Source organism: Podarcis gaigeae, assembly GCF_964106915.1.
Source record: "Podarcis gaigeae genome assembly, chromosome: 7".
NCBI classification, from domain to species: domain Eukaryota; kingdom Metazoa; phylum Chordata; class Lepidosauria; order Squamata; family Lacertidae; genus Podarcis; species Podarcis gaigeae.
The window spans coordinates 27388878-27413431 of NC_139683.1; the positions used below are offsets into that span (position 1 = coordinate 27388878).

At 40.3% G+C, this 24554-nt stretch overlaps 1 protein-coding gene across 1 annotated transcript; it reads left to right on the forward strand.

Moving 5' to 3' along the window:
* Positions 1-50: 50 nt before the first annotated feature.
* NBN (nibrin) lies at positions 51-21566 on the forward strand. The gene is made up of 16 exons (XM_083747749.1): positions 51-293; positions 771-904; positions 1510-1658; positions 2769-2928; positions 3999-4102; positions 6170-6287; positions 7760-7950; positions 8710-8807; positions 9906-10035; positions 13204-13491; positions 14100-14535; positions 16168-16251; positions 16857-17012; positions 17902-18015; positions 18480-18529; positions 19786-21566. The coding sequence occupies exons 1-16, from the start codon at positions 257-259 to the stop codon at positions 19811-19813; spliced, it is 2277 nt and encodes a 758-aa protein (XP_083603875.1). The 5' UTR covers positions 51-256; the 3' UTR covers positions 19814-21566.
* The last annotated feature ends 2988 nt before the right edge of the window (positions 21567-24554 follow it).

Below are 24554 nucleotides of genomic sequence, written 5' to 3' on the forward strand. Positions count from 1 at the left end.
CGGAGAGCTTCCCTCCGCTCTCTGTAGGAGGCGCTGTTCTCTCAGTCTGGGCTGTTCTCTCAGTCTGGGCTCTCGCGATGTCGTCGCTGTGCCAGCCTCCTCGAAAGGCGCATGCGCGGTGTGCAGAGAAGAGGTGCGTCGCCTCGGGCAGCTGCTCTGAGGTGGAGAAGAGGGGCTGGGGAAGCTGGGGAAGATACAAAGGCGAGGCGAGACGAGACGGGCCGGGCCGGGCCTTCCGGCTTCTTTCCGGCTCAGGATGTGGAAGCTGAGCCCAGCTGACGAGTCCGGGCCAGGTGAGGAGCGGAGCCTGAGGGGGAGGAGGCGTGTCCTGGGCAACTGGTCTCACTCCGGTTTGACGCCTGTTGGTTATACCGCCTTCCGGCTTCTGCGTGTTGATTGGTTGGTTCAGCCTGTCCTGGCTCGCCGCGTTTGGGCGGGTTGGAGAAGCGGCAGTTAGCCAATTAGCCGATGTTTACTTTGGAAAACTTGGGGGGGAGGGGGGGTGGGCTTCGCATTGAGAGCAGGTGTGGGGAGCTATTGCTGAAGCACGACTCCCATCAGCCCCAGCAAGCATCGCCAAGAGCAAGGAATGATGGGAGTTGTAGTCCAGCAAAACATGGGGGGGGGGCAAGTTTTCCACATCCTTGCTGTAAGGTGGAAGGGGTGGCTAAAGTCCTGTCTCCAACTCTCCATCCACATGAATAAAGATTAAAATCAGCGTTATACCATCAGAGGTTAATTAAAATTTGGTTGTGTTTTTCCCATTTCAGGACAGTCATACCACCTTTTAGTTGGTGTTGAGTATGTTGTCGGACGTAAAAATTGTGCCATTTTAATTCAAACGGATCAGTCCATCAGCCGAAGCCATGCAGTCCTTTCAGTTAGTCACCCTCAAGTGAACCTTGTAAGTACCAAATGTACAGCATTATGAATAGGGGAGTGGTTTGGGGGTCAACCACACCCATCATGCAATTTTTATTGTACTTTATGCAGTTATAGAATGTACCTCATCTAACAAGATTATGTTTTGAATGTGTTTTACTCAATATGTTTACCAAGTAAAAAATGTAGCTACGAGATATAGGAGCCTTCATTAGCTTGGCATCCTCCTGGTATTTGGGGCTAAGACTCCTGTGCTGGCTGTCACTTAGGAAAACTATAGTCCAAAACACCTGTAGGGCACCAGGTTGAGGAAGGCTGAGATAGAGGGTTAATGCTAGAAACAAAAAACACAATGACCCAGTTTGCATATCACAATAAACTATAGATAATTGTTTGCCATCAACCCCTCTGTCTGAGTGAAACATAGGGGAAACATTTGATCCCTTGCTTAGTGTTACATCCAAACCAATAATTGTGTTTTGGTTTGCTTCAACAAACCACAATCAGTAAGCCAAGAGTAAATATTGCCTATAGATTGTTACACTCCTAACAAACCATGATGTGTGGTTTGGCTAAAATGAACTCAGTTGCTATTGTTGGTACCTGAAATGTTATTTTTATTTTCAGAGTCAGTCTTCTACATTTCCTGTGTTAACTTTAAAAGACACTTCTAAATATGGTACCTTTGTTAATGATGAAAAACTAGCAAATGGTACTACTAGAACTTTGAGGTCCGGTGACAGAGTCACTTTCGGAGTCTTTGGAAGCAAGTATAGGTAAGATCAATTTGTTCTCATCTTAAAATGTTCATGGCTATACAGTGGTACCTTGGGTTACATACACTTCAGGTTACAGACTCTGCTAACCCAGAAATATTACCTTGGGTTAAGAACTTTGCTACAGGATGAGAACAGAAATTGTGCAGCGGCAGCAGGAGGCCCCATTAGCTAAAGTGGTGCTTCAGGCTAAGAACAGTTTCAGGTTAAGAACAGACCTCCAGAACAGATTAAGTTCTTAACCAGAGGTACTACTGTACTTTTTTGAAAGTCATGGAATATGTCTGAGGACTAATTAGAAATGGACAAAAATAGTCATTCTCAGCTGTGAATCTTACAAAGGGTGTGAGATCCCTTGCAAATGTCTCTACTCTTAGATTATGATACATTCCTGCCATAATCTTTGCTTCTGTAGCTCTGCCTCCCTCCACTGTCTGAAGGCCTTCTGTTCCTTCAAATATTCCACCTTAGCTCTTCTGTACTGTTAGAACTGCCTCCTAGAACACTGCCATGGTGCCAACTCTTACTTCTTTCAAAATCCACCTTTTCTATGAGACCTTTGCCACAGCCCCTTAGATGGTATTCTTCACTGTAGCTGAACCTGTAATTGAGCTTAAGTACATGCAACTGAGGGATGCAGGTGGCGCTGTGGGTTAAACCACAGAGCCTAGGGCTTGCTGATCAGAAGGTCAGCGGTTCGAATCCCTGTGATGGGGTGAGCTCCCGTTGCTCGGTCCCTGCTCCTGCCAACCTAGCAGTTCAAAAGCATGTCAGAGTGCAAGTAGATAAATAGGCACCACTCTGGCAGGAAGGTAAACGGCATTTCTGTGCACTGCTCTGGTTCGCCGGAAGCTGTACGCCGGCTCCTTCGGCCAATAAAGCGAGATGAGTGCTGCAACCCCAGAGTCGGTCACGACTGGACCTAATGGTCAGAGGTCCCTTTACCTTTTACATGCATGTGAAACCACTGTGTTGCTTCCCCTGTGTCAAATTTAGATTGATAAGCTCCTCAGGGCAGGGACATCTCCCTGTAAAGGACCACACACAGTTGCTATTATTTAACTAAATAAAGTAATAATATTGTGTGTTTCTTTTAACACTGCTTTCCAGAATATTCTATGAGCCTTTGGTAGTGTGCTCTTCATGCTTAGCTGTTTCACAGAAAAATGCTTTAAGTAAAAATATTCTACAGCTGGGCGGCCATGTAGTGAATGAGTGGAAAGAAGGATGTACTCATCTTGTTATGGACTCAGTCAAACTTACAGTTAAGGTGAGTTGTGACTTTTCAAGTGCATCTGATATGCAAGCGTAATACTGATTTTTCTGAACTGTGCATTGCAGTAAAATGGTCTGTAGTCCTATATGCTGCAAACCGTTCTTTCGTATTCCCTTTCCTGTCAATTCACTTTAATATTTCATTGGAAAATTGAGACTTCCTGGCAGCAGGCACAGGAGCGTTGTGACATTTTTTGTGAGGCATCTTTGTATATGAAAGATGCTTTAACAATGCAGTCATGCACATAATTACTTGGAAGTCCCAATATGTTCCATGGGGTTTACTCTTATATGTGTGTAGTGCATTACAAATAGCCATTATGGAGTCAAATAAGAGGGAGTGTATTTTTGGCATTCCAGAAGATGTGGAGCTGACACTGATGGCCATGCAATGAACAATTTAATAGAAAGATAATCACAATGAAGTTAGGATATAGGAGGGTGTGGATTTGGCATAAATCTTTGGATTTGAGTGCAGGAGTGAGAAGAGAAGTTGAATTGTAGAGAGTTAGCAAGAAAGCTTCTGTAAAGCATATGAGTAAAGGAGATGAGTGATTTAGAGGTACTTAGAAGTTGAGTGTAATTCAGGCTTCCTCAACCTCGGCCCTTCAGATGCTTTTTTCAGACTACAATTCCCATCATCCCTGACCACTGGTCCTGCTAGCTAGGGATCATGGGAGTTGTAGGCCAAAAACAAGTAGAGGACCGAGGTTGAGGAAGCCTGGTATAATTTATGGGGCTCAGTTTGGTAGTGATGTGTTTGGGAGTGATGGGAAGCTAACTATCCTGGCAGAGTTCGTTGTTATATGGGAAGCATTAAGATCTGTTGCTGGGAGTAATTGAGAAGGCAGTGAGAATGGTGTCCACAGACAATGGCAGCAAAAGGGTTGTAGTTTTCTGTTTTAAAAGAGTACCACTAACCAGAGGGTACCACTAACCAGTGGATTGCGAGACTGGGGTGGAGAGATGTGAGTGAAAGGCTGGGAATGAGGACAGGCTAGAGAGAGCGTGTAGTGTTTTTGTACTATTGTAAATTATGGTAGTGATGATCTGCTTTATCTTTAGGCAATATGTGCCTTGATCTGTGGTCGACCGATTGTGAAGCCAGAGTATTTTGATGAATTAATCAAAGCAATTCAGGCGAAGCAGCAGTTACCAACACCTGAAAGGTAATAAGTTATAATACACGCCCTAGATTTAAAAAGGATTTGATAATTATAATTTGAACTATTATGTTCTACTATGTAGCACTTGGCTTTAAAAACTCCTGGAGTATGCCCTGCTTAGATATAACCAGTGCTTTTTTCTGGGGGTACGCAGGGGTATGCATACCCCTAAACATTTTGTGCATCTAAGTTTGGCCTCATTGAGGGGCAGTATTCCAATACTGTATGAGTAGGAAAATGAGAGTACCCTTTAACATTTTTTTTTAGAAAAAAAAGCACTAGATATAACCATATTCAAGTCATGTACGCTCATGAATTGAATATGATGCATAACATACATGCTATAGTTATCTATGCCATAGTGTAATTTTATACGTCATCAGATTAAATCTCATGTTTACACACATTTGAAATTATATGGAACATTTATGTTCTTGAAGTATAGCAGAAACATTTGTGGCCCACTGTTGTCTACTGACTGGCAGCAATTCTTCATGCATCTGTATACTTCTTTAAGTAGAGAGTATCCAGAATAGACACTTTCACAACTTCTTAGACCCATGTAGAACTCCACAAGAAAGCTCCCATAACAAATAATAGCATAGACTTGTGTGGAACTCAATAAGGAAAAATATCTGTCTCCCAGCACCACCTTCTGTAATCTTCTAGTGGAGAAGTAGGGGATCATTGGCTTTCCACATGTTGCTGTACTCCAGGCATGGCCAAACCTGGCCCTCCAGCTGTTTTGGGACTACAACTCCCATCATCCCTAGCTAACAGATCAGTCATCAGGGATGATGGGAATTGTAGTCCCAAAACAGCTGGAGGGCCAAGTTTGGCCATGCCTGCTGTACTTCAACTCTCACCATGCTATTTCTGGTTATATGTGCAAATCATTTTGAAAGTGATTGTATTGTGCAAATCTTTTATATATGCCATTTTGAGAGCCTTTTGGTGGAATGCAAGTATTCTAATCACATAAATAAAATACCACCCTGGGGTATCTGGAGCTGCTTGGGCAATTCCTATTTATTTGTCTAGGAAAGGAGGATTCTGTACTGGTTTGTAACTTCCCAATTCATGTCGATCCAGTGAAGACTTCCTCACCTATGGTCTTTACTATTTCCTCTTTCAGACTAGGTGAAGCAAAGTCTTTCCACGGTGAGGAAGATTAAGTATAATTATATTTAATTGGCAAAGTGTTGTACTGCTGACTCGTTGCTATGAGCTCTTGGGGAAATGACAGGATATTTTTGGATGTTATGCGAGTTGAATCGTCTTCATTTTCACAGGTTGCTATAGAGATATCTTTGGTAATATCTTTTGAAGTGGTGCAAATGCTCTTGGGAATATGAACATTAACAAAACATTGCTTTAAAAATAAATTATATAGTTAATAATTGCCTTGGTAAAATACATCTCAATTCACAATCTGAGATCAGGTTCATGTTAAATTATTTTTGCTGATGAATAAGATTAACAGTTTAGTGATGCTTTGATCTTCAATTAAAGCTAAAATTTATATTGCCTTTAGAGAGGACCTACTGTCCATATAAACTGTATGGAACAGCTTTTATTTTTTATGTAATTTGAATTCACAACTTTTATTTAAACCTTTGAACTTTTTTGCAGACAGGTTATACAGTGGGCATGTCATAAAAACGTGCCTGTGGAGTTTTCAGATTTTTGTTAATCAAATAGGTAATCAAATATTAGGGTGCATGGTTGTGGTCTTTGCCTTTGTCCAAGATCGACTTCAAGATTGCGTTCAGCAAAGGGGGGGGGGGCTGGATAGAGAAAAAAATGAACATGTGTTCAGTGATTCCTGGGCTCTAGGACTACATGCTACATGGGTGCAGAAGAAGCAGACCTTTATTGATGAGCCTGTGTGCAAATGGATCATGCCTCAAGATTACTGTGTGCAAGATTGTGTACAACATAGTAAACCAGCTAGATGTTGGATAGAAAAACAGATGTACTCAAACTAGGTAAGCAATGTAGAAATGAATGACAGTTAATAGTAGTGTAAAATGTAAGCTACATTTTTACAATCATTTCTTCCATTCACAGATTTTACCCTCCTATTGATGAGCTGAGTGTTAAGAATAACAAATTAGATCTGGCAACCTCTCCCATAAGAAGAACAATATTCAAAGGAAAAACGTTTGTGTTTCTAACTGCTAAGCAGGTAACTGGCACTGTTCAAAGCTTGACAAAAGTAATTTAAAATACTTTTATCTACAGAGATTATGTTAATAGCACAGGTTTTGTGTACTCATTAGCCCTCCTTAAATGTTGTACACATGCAATAATAAGAAGAAGGTTTGCACTGCTTGGCCTACTGATGGCCTTCTCAGTATTGGCTGTGGAACACCCTCCCTTCAGATGTCAAGGAAATAAACAACTCTCTGACTTTTAGAAGACACCTGAAGGCAGGTTTTAATGTTTGATGTTTTAGTACGTTCTGATATATGCTGTGAGCTGCCCAGAGTGGCTGGGAAACCCAGCCAGATGGGTGGGGTATATATAATAAAATTATTATTATTATTCATGACATCCATGGACATCGAGTGTGTGAATGCACACAGGGATCTCCATTCACATGGATTACATATGCATGCCCAGCTACTCTTTCATAGGTGCCGTTTTGCAGATGTCCATGCTCAGTGTGCAGATGTTGAGATTATGTCCCTGGGGGTTGTGATGTTGTGAGTGGAGCCACTGATGTGTCCATACTTTTTCTTATAAAAACCTGAGCCCCTACTATTTATTTGTCCAAAAATTTTTTTCACTCAAGTGCCTCAAAGTAACTTGAGCAGTGAAAAATAAAAGTAACAAAGATTAGATTATTTAAATTATTTAGATTTATTTAGATTATTTAGATTTATTTAAATTAGATTATTCGATATATGAACATTTGTAACCCAAGTTAAGGACTTTTGTACTCATTGGAACTCAGAACTTGACTTTTCAGTCAATTTTCTACTTGTCTTTATTCAGAGTCATCTATTGAGCTGCATTCATGTTAACAAAAGGCACATTGAACATGCAGCTTTTAAAAGTGAGCAGAGAACTGGCTGAAAGACCACCAAGGGCTTGTTCTCTGATTGGAAGAAGGTCTTGGGCTTGCCCACTTCCTCCCATGTCTTCGCCCATTGCATTGCATGCACCCACATGCATTACTGTGTGTACAATGTAGTGTCCAAAATGGGTACTCTGGCATTTTTTAAGAATGCAGAACCTGCCTGACTCTTTACTATCTTGCTAAAGGAACTCAAGTTGTATGATATAAATCAGGGATGGGGAACCTGTCACTTTCCAGATGTTGCTGAACTGTAATTTCCATCAACCCCAGCTAGCAATAGCCAGCAGCATTTGTAGTCCAGCGACATTTGGAGGATCACAGGTTGCATATTGCAGTTGATAGTCTTTGTAGACAAGGTAATATGATAAAATGGTAATAAAGAAGAAACCTTTGAAATAGTAATAAACACACCTGTAACATTCTCTGTATATACCATTGCATTTATTGTCACTTGTAGAGTCCTCATATTGGTTACATTACTTCTTAAGTTATGAAATGGTATGCTTATTATAGAAATGTGTCATATTAATGTGAGCTCTGTTCTTTGAACCTTTGGGCTTTGTATTTAATTTTAGTTTGCAAAACTGAGTGCAGCAATTAAACTTGGAGGAGGAGAAGCGAAACTGATAACGGAGGAAGCAGAGATTGTTTCTTCTTTGGTAGCACCTGATATTTGTGTCATTGAAGTTGGGTTGACAAACTCTCAAGGATCCATTTCTGACTTGGACAGGAAATGGATGGATAGAATCACAGCTGTCTTCCAAAGGTAGGATTGCTGAAATATTAGTAATTGAGTACTGAGGTTGTTTTCTTGTTGTTGGAGGGGCATTAAAACCATAACGGATACAAATAGGGTCTGTAAAATATGTGTGCATATCTAATGTTAAAGTAAGTCCATAGATTTCTATCACATGCAAGAAACGATTGTAGCTGAATTAGAATAAAAAAAAAAAGCTCAACAACTTTGGTTGGCCCCCACGGCCCTTCACTTCATCAAATCTGGCCCTCTTTGGAAAAAGTTTGGACACCACTGGACGGTAGTCCTCCAGATGATGTGAATTACAGCTCCTATTGCCACTAGCGCTTATGCTGGGGTTTGATGGCAAACTGGGTTCAGTCACCTTGAGATGCTTCAATAAAATGCAGTATATACATAGTGATTATAAATTAACAACATCTGGAGTGTCTTCCAGACTTGTTATACACGTGCAGTCTGAATATGAATGAGTGTAGGCAGGAAACTGCAGGTTAATAGAATTAAATGTTTCACTGACAATTTCCCTTGGCCATTTTATTTATTTAAAATATTGTTAGCTCACCCTTCATTATAACCCAGCCCAGAGTCTTGTTACAATGCCATTTATTTTTTAAACAAACACTGATATCCATCCCTTGCCAATTCACAGGTTGCATCCTGCATGATAGTCTGTTCCTTTGTTGTAATGTTTTAGCATTATTTTCCAAGGATGTTATTTGGTGAATGACTTCCAGTTGTTTTTCTGACAGTGTGTTTTATTTCTAATAGGAAGCAATGGAGGGCAATAGCTGAGGCAGAAATTGGTCTAGCAGTTATTTTTTCATCCACAAAAACATACTGTAATCCTCAAACTCCACTAGATGCAGGTAATTTTTAAAATCTATTTTAAAAAATCTTTGTGCAGCATTTTTTACTTTTAAGGAACTGAATTCAGCAGACAGCTTGAAAGAGGGAGCATATTATTTAAGAGTGCTTTGTTTTAGGATTACAGATAGCCTTATGTTACTGATGACCCTACATTTTTTTGCTTGCAGATTTAACAGATTTTAGATAGCTTTCAATTGGAAAAGTAAAAAGCACCAGTTTTAGTATCCAGTTTTGATAGCAAATAAGCTGAATCTCACTTTCATTCACTTCCATTTTTTCTGCAGCATAACTCTGTAACTTCTTTTTCTAATTAATTTGCTTATATGGGAGAGGCCAGAGACTTGCTCCCAATTCATTAGGTATGGTTGACCACTGGATAGTATTAGTTCTGGATTAGCCCTTAGTTTTAGGATGCTCAGACGCCTCATGCAATAGAATTTTAAGTAAGAGGATATACTAGATTTTAGGTTTTGGTATTAAATAGTCAGGTCAAGTTTTTAAATTATATGACTTGTTTAATGTCTTCAGTTTGAACTTTTTTTTTGGCATGGGATTTGATGAAAATATAACTTGATGCTGAATGTGTTCATGGTGATCTTAATGACAATATGCTTGTATTTTTTTTTTTTATAGCAACAATAAAAAGCCAGAACCTGCATAGAAAACCAAAGGTTTTTAAGTTACATTGTAAAAATACTAGTATGGTGGAACCTCAGTTGTTGAACGTAATCCATTCTGGAAGACCATTCAATGTCTGAAATGTTCGACAACCGATGTGCAATGGGCGGTTGGAGAATTCAATTGAAAAAAATGAGAAATGCGCCTCAGAAGCTGTTTGACTTCCGAGGCATGTTTGAAAACAAAAGCAGTTACTTCTAGGTTTTTGGCGTTCAGGTTCCGAAATGTTTGGCTTCTGAGACACTCGAAAACCGAGGTTCCAGTGTATCGAAGAAGCAAGATGGGGAGATAAATGGACACTTCTTAATAGGAAGAGTTGCACAAAAATATATTTTTGAATAATATTTGTCTGAAATGGCATGATTTATATAGTTTTAAAATGTTAATATTTATTCTTCTTTGCTGCTTTTAAACTGCAGGTGTAAAACCCACATCAGCATCACTTGTTACAGGACCAAACCTTTCTCAAAGTGTAGTAGATGAAACAGTAATGCCCACCATTGCAGCATACGTAGCTGACAATGAAATGGACCAACTGATGGACGCATGGTAATGTACCAGCAGGAGCTCTTTTGATTTGCTCTTTCTAAATATGGCTTCATGATGAAGCCACAGTTAGTCTGACTGTGATGCTTTTATTTTCACTTGAAAATTTTCATCATATGCCAATCTACTGCATAGGTAGATTCTTGAGTTTCTAATCTTCTGAAGTTACAAAAGAAGGGACTCCTAGTTTATGGAGTGTAACTTTCAGTACTGCATCTGTATTTTGGAAAAAAAAGAAGAAAAAAAGCCTGCTGGAGTTTTTAAGGCAGGAAAAAACCTGCAACATTTCATGTAAACACACTTCAGTCATTTTATTTGTATACTGCTTTTCTGTGTACATGCACTCAACAAACCAGTGTTATTTATTTCATTCATATTCCACCTTCTTCCAAACAGTTCAGAGGAGTGCAGCCCACACTCTAGCCACTGTCCAAGGCCAGCCCAGGGTCTTGTCCAGTCAAGTGTTAGTGGAACCCTTGACATATAACTTCAGGGTATATTATGTACACACAATTGGGAAATAGAGCAAGACTATCACTAGCCACATTGTGCAAAATGTGGTATGTTTATTATAGATGAAATGTGGGTGAGGGGAGAATTGCAGATGGTGGGAAAATCAGAACCAAAGGTAGCCATTACTCAGCATTACAGAATTAAAACAATCCTATGCGTTTGCTCAGAAATGCATCCTGTTGTATTTACTTGCTGCTACATAAGTACAGGGACGCGGGTGGCGCTGTGGGTTAAAGCCTCAGCGCCTAGGGCTTGCCGATCGAAAGGTCGGCGGTTCGAATCCCCGCGGCGGGGTGCGCTCCTGTTGCTCGGTCCCAGCGCCTGCCAACCTAGCAGTTCGAAAGCACCTCCGGGTGCAAGTAGATAAATAGGGACCGCTTACTGGCGGGAAGGTAAACGGCGTTTCCGTGTGCAGCTCTGGCTCGCCAGAGCAGCGATGTCACGCTGGCCACGTGACCCGGAAGTGTCTTCGGACAGCGCTGGCCCCTGGCCTCTTGAGTGAGATGGGCGCACAACCCCAGAGTCTGTCAAGACTGGCCCGTACGGGCAGGGGTACCTTTACCTTTACCTTTACATAAGTACAGTGGTATCTCGGTTCTTGAATGTAATGAATTCCGGAAGACCATTCGAGTTCCAAAATGTTCAAAAACCGAGGCAAAAAGGCTGTTGGCAAATTCAGTTGAGAAAATTGAAAAATACACAGCGGAAGCCATTTGACTTCTGAGGTGTGTTAGAAAACGGAAGCATTTACTTCCGGGTTTTTCGCGTTCGGGTTCCGAAATGTTCGTCAATGGAGACGTTCGAGAACCGAGGTACCACTGTATGCATATTTAGTGATTGTGGCCTATATCTGCTGAAATCCTTGACATCAATGAGAATGCATGCTAAAATAATAATAACAGTATAATCTTATGCATGTTTACTCAGAAGTCACACTGAATTCAGTGAGCCTACCCTTAGTAAATGCATTTAGGGCTGCATTTTAGATTTAGAATATTTAGGCTGCATTCCTACATACACTTATCTAGCAGTAACCTCTATTGAACTCAGTGAGGCTTCACTTTGAGTAAGCATTTATAGCATTGCACTATAAATCCAGGAAGATTTACAAGTGATATGGAAGCTGCTTTGGTGACAGAACTGTTTGCATCTTCCAAACAATGAACAAAGGAATGTTTCTGATGACTGAAGAGTGGCAAATTAGGATCTTATTTCTGCTCTTTAAAAAAGTCAGCTAAAGTCGCAACAAACTTACAGGAGGCATCTTGATAGGGATCAACATGCAGAGGCAGTGTTGAACTCTCTGTAGTCAGCTGTAGCTTTGGAATCTTGCCTCTGCACCATTTAGGAACTAATAGCTTGCTGATCAGAAGGTGGAATTTGCTGATGCATTTGAGCCCTGATACCTCTCTCTTACCTCCCAAAATTAAGCAGGGTGTTCTGTACAGACTGTTATTGGTGAGGTCCTCAAGTGCTCAAGCTGCAGTCCTAATTCCACTTACCGGGGAGCGCTGCTGTGTTGACATGGTTAGGACTGCAGCTTTAGTCACAGTGATACTAGCATTTCCTAGACCACATAGGATTTACTGAGTTCCAGTTATTATTGACACAGCCAGCTGTTTTCAAAAAAGAAGAGAGTCATTGAAGCTGCTGCTGGAGGGGAGCGTAGGAAGCTCGAGGGAGGAGAAAGGTGGGCAGAGGGACAGGTGGAGAAAAGCAAGAAAGTGCAAAAAGGGTAGAAAGGAAGCAATCAATCAATAAATCAGAAGGAAAGCTAACTAGTTGGTATGTACCAGATGGAAGAAAAAAATAGTGTCTGGAAGCATTACTAGAGTGTTTGCATGTGTGTGCTGCTGCGCTTTTGAATTTGTTCCAGCAACCCCAACCGATACTGGTGGGTAACACCTATTTAGCAAGAGAGCAGATTTTTCTTCCTCAGGCCCTGCCCTTCTCCTGCAATTTTGCCTTGCTGCTGTGAGTTCGGTGGGCAAGTGAGGAATAGGGTGGACAAAAGCAAGCAAACAATGGAAAGGAAAGAAATGGTTTTCCTTTTCCTTTCACTTGCTAAGTGTGTGTAACCCACCCAGGATTAGCAGAGCAAACTCGTAGACATGCAGCACCAGTGACCATTCCCTTTGTTTGCAAGCATACTTACTAGTGCTTTGTACCCAAGTCCCTTTAAGGAACTAACAAAGATGCATGTGCCCATGCAGGGGAGCTCAGCAGCTGCCATTCTAAAATGCAGTTACTACTATGCCTCCATTTCAGGGTCCTGGTAGGGAGGAGGGTAGCTGAGTGAGGATGAGATCACTGAAGAGCCCATCTGAGCTCATGGACCCTCAGCCAATGCCTGATTATATTAATTGCTGCCATCAGGCCTGTTGCTACTCCTATAGCAGATGATGGTAGAGAAATTTCAAATTCCTGATAGCTGGCAAAAAAGAAGAAGAAATTCTTTTGCTTCAATCTAGCAAGAAATTCTCATCTTTAGGTGCAACCCATGCATGGACCTTACAGATAGCTCACATTTCTAGGGATCAGCAGAATAATCAGAAATTTGAGAAACGGATTATAGATCATGTAATGTATGGTACAGGCTTTGGTCATTGACTTAGTATTTCCTGCTCTGACCTGTTACTTTTTTCCTTGTTTACACAGCATGGAAGTGTCAGGAGAGAACAGAAAGAGAGCAACAACTCCTATCAGGGAACAAAGGAAAAAACCTTACCCAGTGGATATAACTACTGTTAATGAGACTCCAGCAGGAACTGGCACTGTGAATGTTGGGGCTACAGTACCCAGGTTGAATGCAAGGACCGAGACTAACCAGAGTAGCCTTTCGCCCTCTCCCTCTAAAATGTCAGGGAATAGGAGAAACAAAGAGGGCGATTCACAGCAACAATTGAATTCAATTAAAAACTACTTCCAGACAGTTACCAAAAAAAGGTATGTTCACATAAATCTCTTGCAGTCAGGCTAGTTCTAATATTTATTCCCTAATTTTTGGTCTTTACTTAGCTTTCAAAGATCTCAGATGTTTCAGTTCCATAGTTAACTGAAAATATGTGAAATCCTCACAAACAATGCATATTGATAACATGCTGGCTCCAAGAAGCTTTGCCTGAATAATGCTAATCAGTGCTACATTTTAATTTTAAGTTTGCTTATGAGTAAGATACCTTTCGCTGATTGCTCCTAAGGATGCCATCATGATGAGTCCCATTTGAAATTAGTGACACTACAGTGGACAGTTAAATGCTTGCTATGATTATTACAAGTGCCATCTGAGTTGTACTTGATTGGATTCAGTCTGTCTGGGTTCATATCTAATCATCATAAAGATGAGAACAAGTGTGTGTTTGTGATCTGTCTGTGTATATCCATTTGTGATGTTCTACTTGTGCAAATAGGAACTAAGTGTCCCTTTCCTCCCTCCTTTGCACCAGCAACATTTGCTCTAGAGGGTTGGGAGACCAATCATGTTCACTGGCACAATGTTAGGTTCTCCCTCAATCTGAAGAGAAAGTCTAAAATGCTTTTTTTTTCTATTCAAGGGAAAGGGATGAGGTTGAAGAAACATCACAGTCTAAATATGCAAAGATAGAGGAGAAGTCATCACTGGCTTCTAGTCATACTCAGCCTGTAACTTCTTGGCTGTGGGAAAGCAAGGCAGGAGGATCTCAAAAAGGGCCATGTACCTTGGACCAGAACACAAACAAGTCCTGTATAGGTGGAAGTAGAAAGTCTATTGCGGAGACTAGCCAGTTAGAAAATAATAATAATGAAAGCATTGTTGCATCAAAAAAGAGAAAAGAATTGGAAGACTCAATAGAAGACGAAGCATCATTAGAACTTGTCTTTGCAAGCCAAGAACTGGATTGGGAAGACGATATAGGAAATCATGGTGAAGGCAGTACCCAAGGTGCAAAGAAGAAAAGGAAATTGGAAATGAAAGAAGAGAATTCAGATATGGAGACTGGGAGACTTCAGGTAGTGACATTTTTTTCTGTCTCATACACACACAAACACACACACACACAGAGAGAGATGCCATAAACCACAATTTTAGGCTATTAGCATAAAGATAAAATTATTTTGAATTTGTATCAATAAAAGAAGGAAGAATATAAATGCTTTATATCATTTTACAGGAGGGATAAAAAGGTGGGTATAGATTGTACTCAGACTTCTGGAATTTTAGAGGGTGGGCTTCATAGAACTACTCTTCAGATCTGCCAAAGTGGGGGGAGATTTAGAACAGGGCCAAGCCACTGATGGATTAAAAATATATTTGGTAAAGTGATTAGCTAAATATTCTGTAACATGGTAAAATATTTAAATCATTGATTTAGAGCATCGGGCAGTATCAGTAAATATCCCCTTCAGGTTGAGATTCCTTTTTGTTGCTTTCACCATTTTTTGTGTAGTTCGCATTTCTTCCTCCCCAGCCCCCAAATGTGTGCATATCCATTCTAGCATACTCAGATTTCCCCATGTGCTTCATTTGAGGGGCAGCTTCATGTACTTCATGTTTTTGCACACGCTTTCTTGTTGTAAGGATGGAAGCCACTGGGCACAGAAACTCCATGTGCTCATTGAACATGAAACAGATTTTTCGATGCAATGTGCCTGTTTCTGCTAGTGTTGGCATTTGGTATACTCACACTCACAGTGGAGAGAGAGGTTTGTTTTCCTTTAAAGCTTTTGTTTTCCTTTACAACTTTTACATGGAAGAACTGTGGTCGCCTACTACACCTAAGGTTCAAAAACAAAACTAGTCACAATCCACTGCACAATTAAAAGCATTTATGTCCCATTGAAACCACAGGTTTATGTATGTTGAAGTCTATATTGAATTATGCTGGAAATCACAAGTGTGGAGAACACAGTTGCCCTCAAGTCCTGCTTGCAGGACCTCCCATAGGAATCTAGTTGATCACTGTGATAACTAGATTGTGGACTGTATGAGCCCCTGGCATGATCCAGCTGGGTTTTTCTGGGTTTTACTATCTAAAATAGCTTTTATCCAATTTTTTTTTAATGACCTCTTGTGAAAACCTACATTTGTTGGGTCGGAATTGTTTTCCTGAATAACTTCACACTATTCTCCTAGAGATTTTTTTGTGAGTATGTACTGACTCTTTTACATCCATCTTTTATTGTGCTGCCACAGTAAATCAGCCACACTGCTCTGCACAACAGCAATTTTAAAGTTCCTCATTAATGAAAGCGATTATTTCTTCTTTTATACTTTAAAGCTGTGAAAGTATTTCACTTGGAAACCCAAGAACTAGGTAACGAGTCAAGTTCTGTTTTTGCAAGCTGTGACCATAAATAAATTCTGCTGAATAGAAGGCTTCTTTAGCTTGGGAGAAACCATGCTGAAGAACTCTTTCATTCAGAGTAATTTATTTCAGCTCTCTCGTGTGGGAGCTACCACACACTTTGACAGAAGAACCATTTGTTATTTCCTCTCTTTGAGGAGTAGTCAAAGACAGATGAGTTCAGCATTTGCTAGCTAAAGTTCAAGCAAGTAGCTTTCAACCTACAGTTTTCAGCCTCGTTCTACTGTAGTGGTATAGAGTATATGTTAGACACTTAACAATACCTTTTGTTAAACAGCAAGAAAAGAAGCAGTTGCTTCCAGTTTTAAACCAGAAAGAAGAGAAAGAAGAATCACCAAGCTCTGCAAAGAATGACTCCAATGTAAGGAATATCTTCATGTTAATGTTTTTTAATGTGTATTTAATTTTTGCAATAGGTAATGTGGTAGGAAATGCATTCTTTTAAATTAAAAAGATATTCCAACATTGAGGCTAGTGACATTTAGTTTTTTGAAAATCTATCTAAAAAAATAGCATCAAGTAACTTGTAAAGTTGTCTTTAAACTATTTTGTTAGCATTCTATTTGTTCCCTTCCCTCCCAGTTATTAATTGAAACTATCAAACTTTCACTGTTTTGCCGGTGAACTAGGAAATAGACCCATTTTCCTGTCCTATTTTGTAGGAGGAACAGGCAATTTTGTTGTCCTGTAGAAAATGAGTGAAAGGTGTGAAGATATTGAATGTATAAATTGATGCAGATATTTCATAGTTCATTAAATGGCTATAAGGGAGATTTTGGTTTTCCTTGAAGATACTGATTTAGTTAGAAAAAGTTTGGAAATGTTTTCAAATACCATCTCAGAAAATAGATGACTAAGTACAGTACCTACAATCTTATGATGAAGAATAAATGTTTATTGTAATAAACAATCTTGATTAGAATAACCTCAGTGATTGCTCTAATTCTTTTTCCCCTCCTAAATAAGAATCCTGATAGATGTGCGAATGACTCTAGCAATCTGCCCAGCAGGCTCCTACTGACTGAATTCAGATCATTGGTTGTTAGTCAGCCAAGGAAAGATGGTCGCTGCACTGCAAAAAATGATTATGGACATCTGAACAACTTTAAAAAGTTCAAAAAGGTTGGTACATGCTTTTAAACTCACAAGAAGATATTACTTAGAACATACAGAAAAGGTGTAAAAATACAGTCGTACCTCGGCTCCCGAATGCCTTGGGAACTGAATGTTCCAGTTTTGGAACATTTTTTTGGAAACCGAATGTCTGGTGCAGCTTCTGCTATTGTTTCCAGCATGCCTGTGCAATCAGGAGTCGCGCCTTCGTTTCCAAACTTTTTGGAAGTCAAATGGACTTCCGGAACAGATTCCGTTCGAAATTCAAGGTATGTCTGTATTAGCTAAATCTGACCATCTTCTGGTTTTGGTTGGTTGGGTGTGTCTTTTAATCTAGAGGTTTGCAGTACAGTGTGGGGGAATAGAGGACTGAATTAAATGTAGTCCTAAAAGCGATTGCAAGGGTATCTTGAAGCAGAATGCTTCTATGTTTAAATTATATTGCACTCTTTGGGAATGATCAGAAATTGGTATTGTTATTGTAAAAGGACAAACTTAGAGCAGATCAGTCAGAATCCATTTGTAATGTTGTTAAGCTTGAATAGAAACATTAAAGATATACACTTTTAAGTGGATAATTGTATTTATAACTGTATTATATTATTCCTGTAATGTATCTGAAACTTGCATAGATTGTATAGTGCCTCCTGCTCTACAGCCCAAACCTAGAATGAAAGACTAATATTCAACAACTGTATTTAATGTATTCTGAGTTTTCTTCAAATGATAGAATGCAATAATGACAAAGGGCATCCTTGTCTGCTTCTTTGCAGCTGAATTGAGTAAGTAGCTGTCTCGGATTCCATCTTTGCATAGTGAGACTTGTAAATGCATTGAAGCCCCAGTTTGAAACCTGAGTTAAATAGAGTTGAGATTAATACATCTTTCCATTTGACAGGTAGCTTATCCTGGAGCAGGACAACTTCCATACATTATTGGGGGATCGGATCTGATAGCTCATCATGCTAGAAAGAATTCTGAGATGGAAGAATGGTTGAGGCAAGAAATGGAGGTGAGGAGCATGAAGTAGTTAAAAGCAAATAACCTGCAACCTTGGCACTATCAGCACCATGCTCTAACCCAACTGAGCTATCACGGTCATGATCATGAGCTGTAGGTCAGTGTTTTCATACACTGGCTGGGTGAGGGGCTGTATTGAGAGTGGAAGATCATGGAAAGTTGGCTGGAGACCACTTGCAAGTGGCCTCTTCCCACTTTCCCCACTCCCACTGCAACCCCACCGTCCTCCCATCCCTGGCCTTTTTGTAGGATCTTCAGAAAAGACATTTTGGCACAGGGCAGGCAGTATGCAGGGGGGCGGAGACGGTAGGGAATATCCCTTGTTTCCTTGTGCTCATGCAGTATTGGATTCCACCCATTGTATTTATGTGTAAATGCCTGACTGCACCCAAATCATGCTGGTTCAGAGCAGTTCATATTTGGCAGAAGTTCTCAAAGAATCATTTATTTTTCTAGGAACAGAGTCGCCAAGCAAAGGAAGATTCGCTTGCAGATGATCTCTTCAGGTGAGGGTCCCCCTCCTCCCCATAATGGACTCAAGGGTGGAATCTACACACATACAAAAATGTTCTGAAAATCCTTTTTTTAAAAATGTTTTTAAAAACACATTGGATTTTCCATAAGGCTCTCCATTGCCATCTAGTGTCACATTGTCTTGTATATTGCACTTAAAACGTTTTATTTGCAGCTATATAGCTGAGTCCAAGGACTCATTGTATGTTGGCTCAAACTGCATGTGACTGTCTGTTCTTCCCTCCAAACAAATAAACTATGGAATGGACATAGCTAGCTTTTCACTATATAAATAAATACACCAAATCAATACTTGGTTCATCAGAGCAGACCAAAATCAGAATTAAGAAGCAAGGACAACCTTCTGCCCTATTTATGCTTCTGGAAGGAAAACCCAAAGATGAGAATTTTTAATTAACATTTTTTTAGTGACAAATTTGATAAGTGACAATAATTTTTGCTGCCAGTTGAAACTGCTCTTGCTGTTGGGTGATAATAGGCAGGAAGCCTCTGATCATATGGTGAAAACTTCTACACTTGGTCTATTGGAAATCTGAAGAAGCAGTGTGCATGATAATGCACAGCTCACTGTGCAGCAATAGACTGCCCAGAAACTATCGAAGTAAAGTAAAATGTTAATTCACCCTGGATTAGTCTGTTTCCATTTGTGTGTTCCTTGGCAAAGGCCACTCTGCTTGGGGAATATGTCATATCATAAGTATTTAGAGACCCTTGGGTCAGTCAGTCCTAAATTCCCGCTCGGCATGTCGGCACCCATTTTGGGTCTGAGACTTAATGACAGAAGAAATGTCTCTGATACAATCTGCACATGTGCTCACATCACCATCAGAGACCCTGTTCTGTGTTCTGCCATCAGAGGTATGTGGGCCTTTTTGGTCAGTCTGATACTTAAGCTGTAGACTGTCCTCCCACACTGGCCCCATGTGGCCTCATCACTGCTTAATATTCAACAAGAAATATGACTGTTTCAGCAGTGGGTTGCATTGTTGCTAATGGATTTGAGATTCAACTGCTCCTTAATGGTTTTATGTATTTATGTTCCAGCTTCCTTCCAAGCTCAGGTTGTTGTGACCCTGCAACAACCCTATGAGGCAGGTTGGGCCAAGAAGCAATGACTGGTCTATTGACTCAGTCAGCTTCATGGACAAGTTGCAGGTCATGTGACTGTGTTTTCAGTTTTACTGGATTTCAGAACCAGGCATTTATGCATTTTTTTTGTTCCATTTAGATATGATCCCCATGTAAAAAGAAGATAAGGTGTGCCTTGAATCAGACCTACAGCAGAAGAAAAGGTTGCCTGGCCCGCTGGAAATAAATTGCAACATCAGAGTTAATTTTACGCTGATCATACTTCCTGAAAACCTGCTTTTCATATTGAAGAAAGGATGCAAGACTTTGAACGGTTCTTCAAACATGTTACAGCTAGTGGTGGATCTATGCATTATCTGCCCACAGCGTGAAAGACTGGTCTAGGCCTACTTTGTAATGCTCAATACAAAGATAGCATTAAAATTCAAACTAGAGTAGAACTGAAGCCATTTAACCCCCTCCTAGGTTTTGCTGCTCTGGCAGTGAATAAAAGAAGTATCTCTTCCATCCCTGACACTACAGTGGCTTCATGCTTTAATGGCTATTGACTCATGTTAGCAACACTTGGGAATTGACATTATTCAATAGTACTTCTGGCATTCAGCCTTAGCAGCATGCCAGATATTAGGAAGCTGAGAGAAGAGAGACCTCCCTCACTTGTCCTGCCATCACTGCCCCTGTTGGAGCAGCAACAAAGACAAGTGTAGGGGACAGAAAGATGGGAGGACACAGAAAGGTGGTTGAAGGAGCATTGGATATCATTGGGAAAGTTGCAGGAAGGATCAAACCTTGTTGTACTACCAATGAAATCAAGACCAAATAGGCTCAGAACTGGATTTGAAAGGGCCCAAGTTATTTTAAGAGTTTGAGAGGTAGGGTGCAGAGACTTACTAAGGGGAGTTTGCCCATCGATAGTTATAGCACACAAAGCCTTTGAAATTATTTTTCAACTTGCATTCTCTATCCAAAATTTTGTTTTTATCAAAGCAAATAGGTTTCTTTTTTTAAAAAAAACCACACATTTGTTTTAACCTATTTTTTGCATGGTATGATGACTATCAGAATTGTCAAATGGCAACACGGGATTTGTAACATGAGTATTGCTCAATTCTGTACCGTTTTGCATCTCTCAAACTGGCTTTGATCCTTTTAGTAAATTATTAGTCTTCGTATTGATGGGAAATCTTTTCTTTGCTTCTCAGAATTTTGATGCTTACAAAGACTTGTGCCTATTGCAGATAGGAATAAGAGCAGCTGTCTTCAAATTAGTTTATTTTGCCGAAGTGGTGTTACATCTGTTTGGTGCCTTACATGAGACAGGGTGCTATAGGCCAAAATCTGCCATACTTCTGTTAAATCAGAGGAAAGTAAAACGGATACTTCTCCTCAGATGTGTCCCATAAACTCCTTAGATTTAGGAAAATTAAGTATCAGTTTGACCATCTCTAGCATATACTGCATGTCTGCTCCCATGCATGGCTTAGCCAAGCTGGTTGAAACAGGTAATGCCTTTTAAGAGTCTAAAGCAGGCATCTCTCCACCCAATGCTGTCCAGATGTTTTGGATTACTATACCTATCTGCCTCAGCCAGCATGGCCAATGGTCTGGAATGATGGAAGTTGAAGTCTGAAGCATCTAGCAGGCAGCAGGTTGGGGAAGGCTCTTCTGAAGAATGCTTATGAAGACTAAACATTTGCTCCATGCTTCCAGTCAGTCCATGCGTGCAGTCTAAGCAGTAAGCCTTTTCTGGGGATAATTTTTGTGCTTAAGTACCCATACAGAGCACTTTCCCTTGAATCGAAAATAGAGAAATCTATTTGGGTTGCAGCTGCTTGGTGATTTCCCTTAAGAATAACTCTTCTCAGAAACACAGGTAAGAATGACTGGTAAATGCTAATAAAGTATTCTGTACACACATAATTGCTTGGTTTGCAGACTATATACCAACCCGTAGAAAAAGATATACGGCTGCTAATGATGTCAAAATATTTATTCAATTTATTTAGTCAATTTCTTTCATAATCATGAACTTTGAGCCCCCCCTTCTGATTGGCAAGCCCTAGGGCTCTGTGGTTTAGACTGTGGTTTAGACCACAGTGCCACCTACATCCGGGTAACTCTTAGCAGCACCCTTAAAGTGGCTACCAAATTTTGTACAAGTAGATCAAGTCTGTAGCCATAGACCCATTTGAAAAGAACTGGGTTTATCAATCTATATTTCTCTAGCCTTAAAATAATAACTGATAGTTTCCCAGATCCTGTGCATGCAAATTTTTGTATGTAGTAAAATCTATTAAAAATAAATACAGTGGTACCTCTGGATATGGGGGACGCAGGTGGCGCTGTGGGTTAAAGCCTCAGCGCCTAGGACTTGTCGATCGAAAGGTCGGCGGTTCGAATCCCTGCGGCGGGGTGCGCTCCCGCTGCTCGGTCCCAGCGCCTGCCAACCTAGCAGTTCGAAAGCACCTCCGGGTGCAAGTAGATAAATAGGGACCGCTTACCAGCGGGAAGGTAAACGGCGTTTCCGTGTGCGGCTCTGGCTCGCCAGAGCAGCGATGTCACGCTGGCCACGTGACCCGGAAGTGTCTCCGGACAGCGCTGGCCCCTGGCCTCTTGAGTGAGATGGGCGCACAACCCCAGAGTCTGGCAAGACTGGCCCGTATGGGCAGGGGTACCTTTAGCTTTACCTTTTTACCTCTGGATATGAATGGCATATGTTCTGTTACTGTAGATAAATTTCAACGTCTAGCCCTTGCTTTGGAGATAACCTGAAATACACACACAGTATAGGCACTGGCAATAACAATTATAGTTGCTAAGCACTGGAGTTCAATGTTTACCACCCCCTCCCTATTGCCTTTAGAAATATTACACCACCCCAATTTCTACCACACCCCTTGGCAGCCATTATCTCACTTGCCACCATTGTACAAAACAAGGGAGATTAGTTTAATGAGTTGCCTATTTTATTAGCACAGCATTCCTTGCAGGTGTGGCTAAATCACTTCCAATTGACCAACACTGAATTGTGGCCAGCACACTGTGCAAGTTGCTAGCCTTAATAACCCAAGTGTAGAAAGGCTACATTTGCCAGTTTAAATGACTAGGCCAATTCCAAAATATTGTGGCAGCTAGCACATTTAAACATTTGGAAAATAAATTATTAAAAGCAGATCTCAGCAACAGAAAACCCACAGCCAGCTATCCAACTTGTCAGAGTCTATTTGACCAGGAGGTATATGACAGTCCTCTCTGTAACTGTGTACACTTCCTGTATGCTGGACTTGGTTCTTGCTAGCTCAAATGCTTACACATTTACCTACTCCATTTTAGTATGTCCCCTCAAATTACTGAGTAAGTCCCTGTAATTGATTGGTGAAAGCAAAGTACTATTGTGTGTACTGACACATTAGAATTTTCCACTAAGCATGTTATGTCTAGATTTTGTTTTGCAAGATGTCTAAATTTATTAACCTGTAACTAAAATGTGCGTTTTTTCTGCTTTAGCAACAAGTCTATTTTGAAATAAGTTGATCTAAAGTTCTGTCATCATGCCTCTTATATTTGAATTAGAACTGCCACTAATAGCTGGAAAGAGGATTCCATCTTTTTAATCAGATCAAACCATTATAGTGAAATTACTTCCGCCACCTCTACACAAAATCTGTAGAACAGTGAACTAGAAAATTAGAACAGTATTGAGGATGCTGTTCTTGGTGTTGAGCCTAACTCAAACTGACACTTAAGCAGGTGCAAAAGAAAGTCTTCCCTCATTCCTGGGTGAAAATAGGCCATTTGGTGGTATTCTACTGTGTGGGAGAAAGTGCTGATCATTGACTCAGTTCTGAGAGACCTGTATGTCCAATTTCAGAAACTGTTCCTACACTACTGATGTGGGGGATTCTTGAACTAGTACACACATGGATGGGAAATACTATGTTCTGTAAAAAAAGAAGCAAATTACATACAACCATGATACATTTTGAGTTAGATATCCTTTAAATGCTCTGTTAAAAGAAGTAAGTGGAATAACCTTCATTACCAGAGACATGTAGCTTTCCGTTCACAATTCTCTGACCTAGGGAGTTTAAAGATGTCATGTCCTTCTACATTAATTGGGTCTTGAGTCACACATGTGACTTCCATTATTACAATTTTACAATTATAAATTATTGCCTCCAAGGATTTAAAATAAGGACTGTCAATTTACAAAACCAAATCCTTCTAAAAATATCAGCAACTGACAGCTTTTCCTGCCCTACGTTAATTTCCACTTACATAAAAGCACTTGCTTTCTTGGTATCACCTCAGTCAATTAAAAAAAAAATATCACAACCTAGAGGCTTATTTTGAAAATTACCACCAATTTAACAACCTGCAATCCGTATTTAATTTCATAGCAAAGCACCTTTGCAAAGAGAAGCTTAACATTAGTATCTGGGTGGTTGAGAACTATCGACTTAAGAGGCTAACAAGACTCATGTAACTTGTTCAGCTGCGTCATGTGTTGCAAAACAGCACATGCTTGGTTGTTTATATTGCTTTCATTAGTGAATCTTACCCTTTTCATTCCACTTGTGGTTTTATCAAAGAGCCCTGCTCTTCCTGGCAATAATAAACTGAGAACACTACAGTGTGAGTGCAACACCACAGACAATATTACACCAATATTATAGGGAGATTGTCATGGGCACAGCCAGGATTTATGGGGGGGGGGGGCAGGCTTTATTCCAGGGGGCAGAACCTCATTTAAGTATTTTTATTGGTTTATTTGATTTAGAAACATTTGCAAGATCCTAAAACTTTCTGCACTACCAAAGGCTTGGAAGAGGGAATATTAGCTGGTATAATGCTGTATTCTGACAGAACAGCGAGCAGATAAAAGTACTCCAATGAATTAGCTTTGGG

Coding starts and splice junctions, on each gene's coding strand:
- NBN (XM_083747749.1), top strand. CDS start 257: ATGTGGAAGCTGAGCCCAGCTGACGAGTCCGGGCCAG. Junction 1,659..2,768: donor GTCTTTGGAAGCAAGTATAG/GTAAGATCAATT, acceptor ACTGCTTTCCAG/AATATTCTATGAGCCTTTGG. Junction 4,103..6,169: donor CAGTTACCAACACCTGAAAG/GTAATAAGTTAT, acceptor TTCCATTCACAG/ATTTTACCCTCCTATTGATG.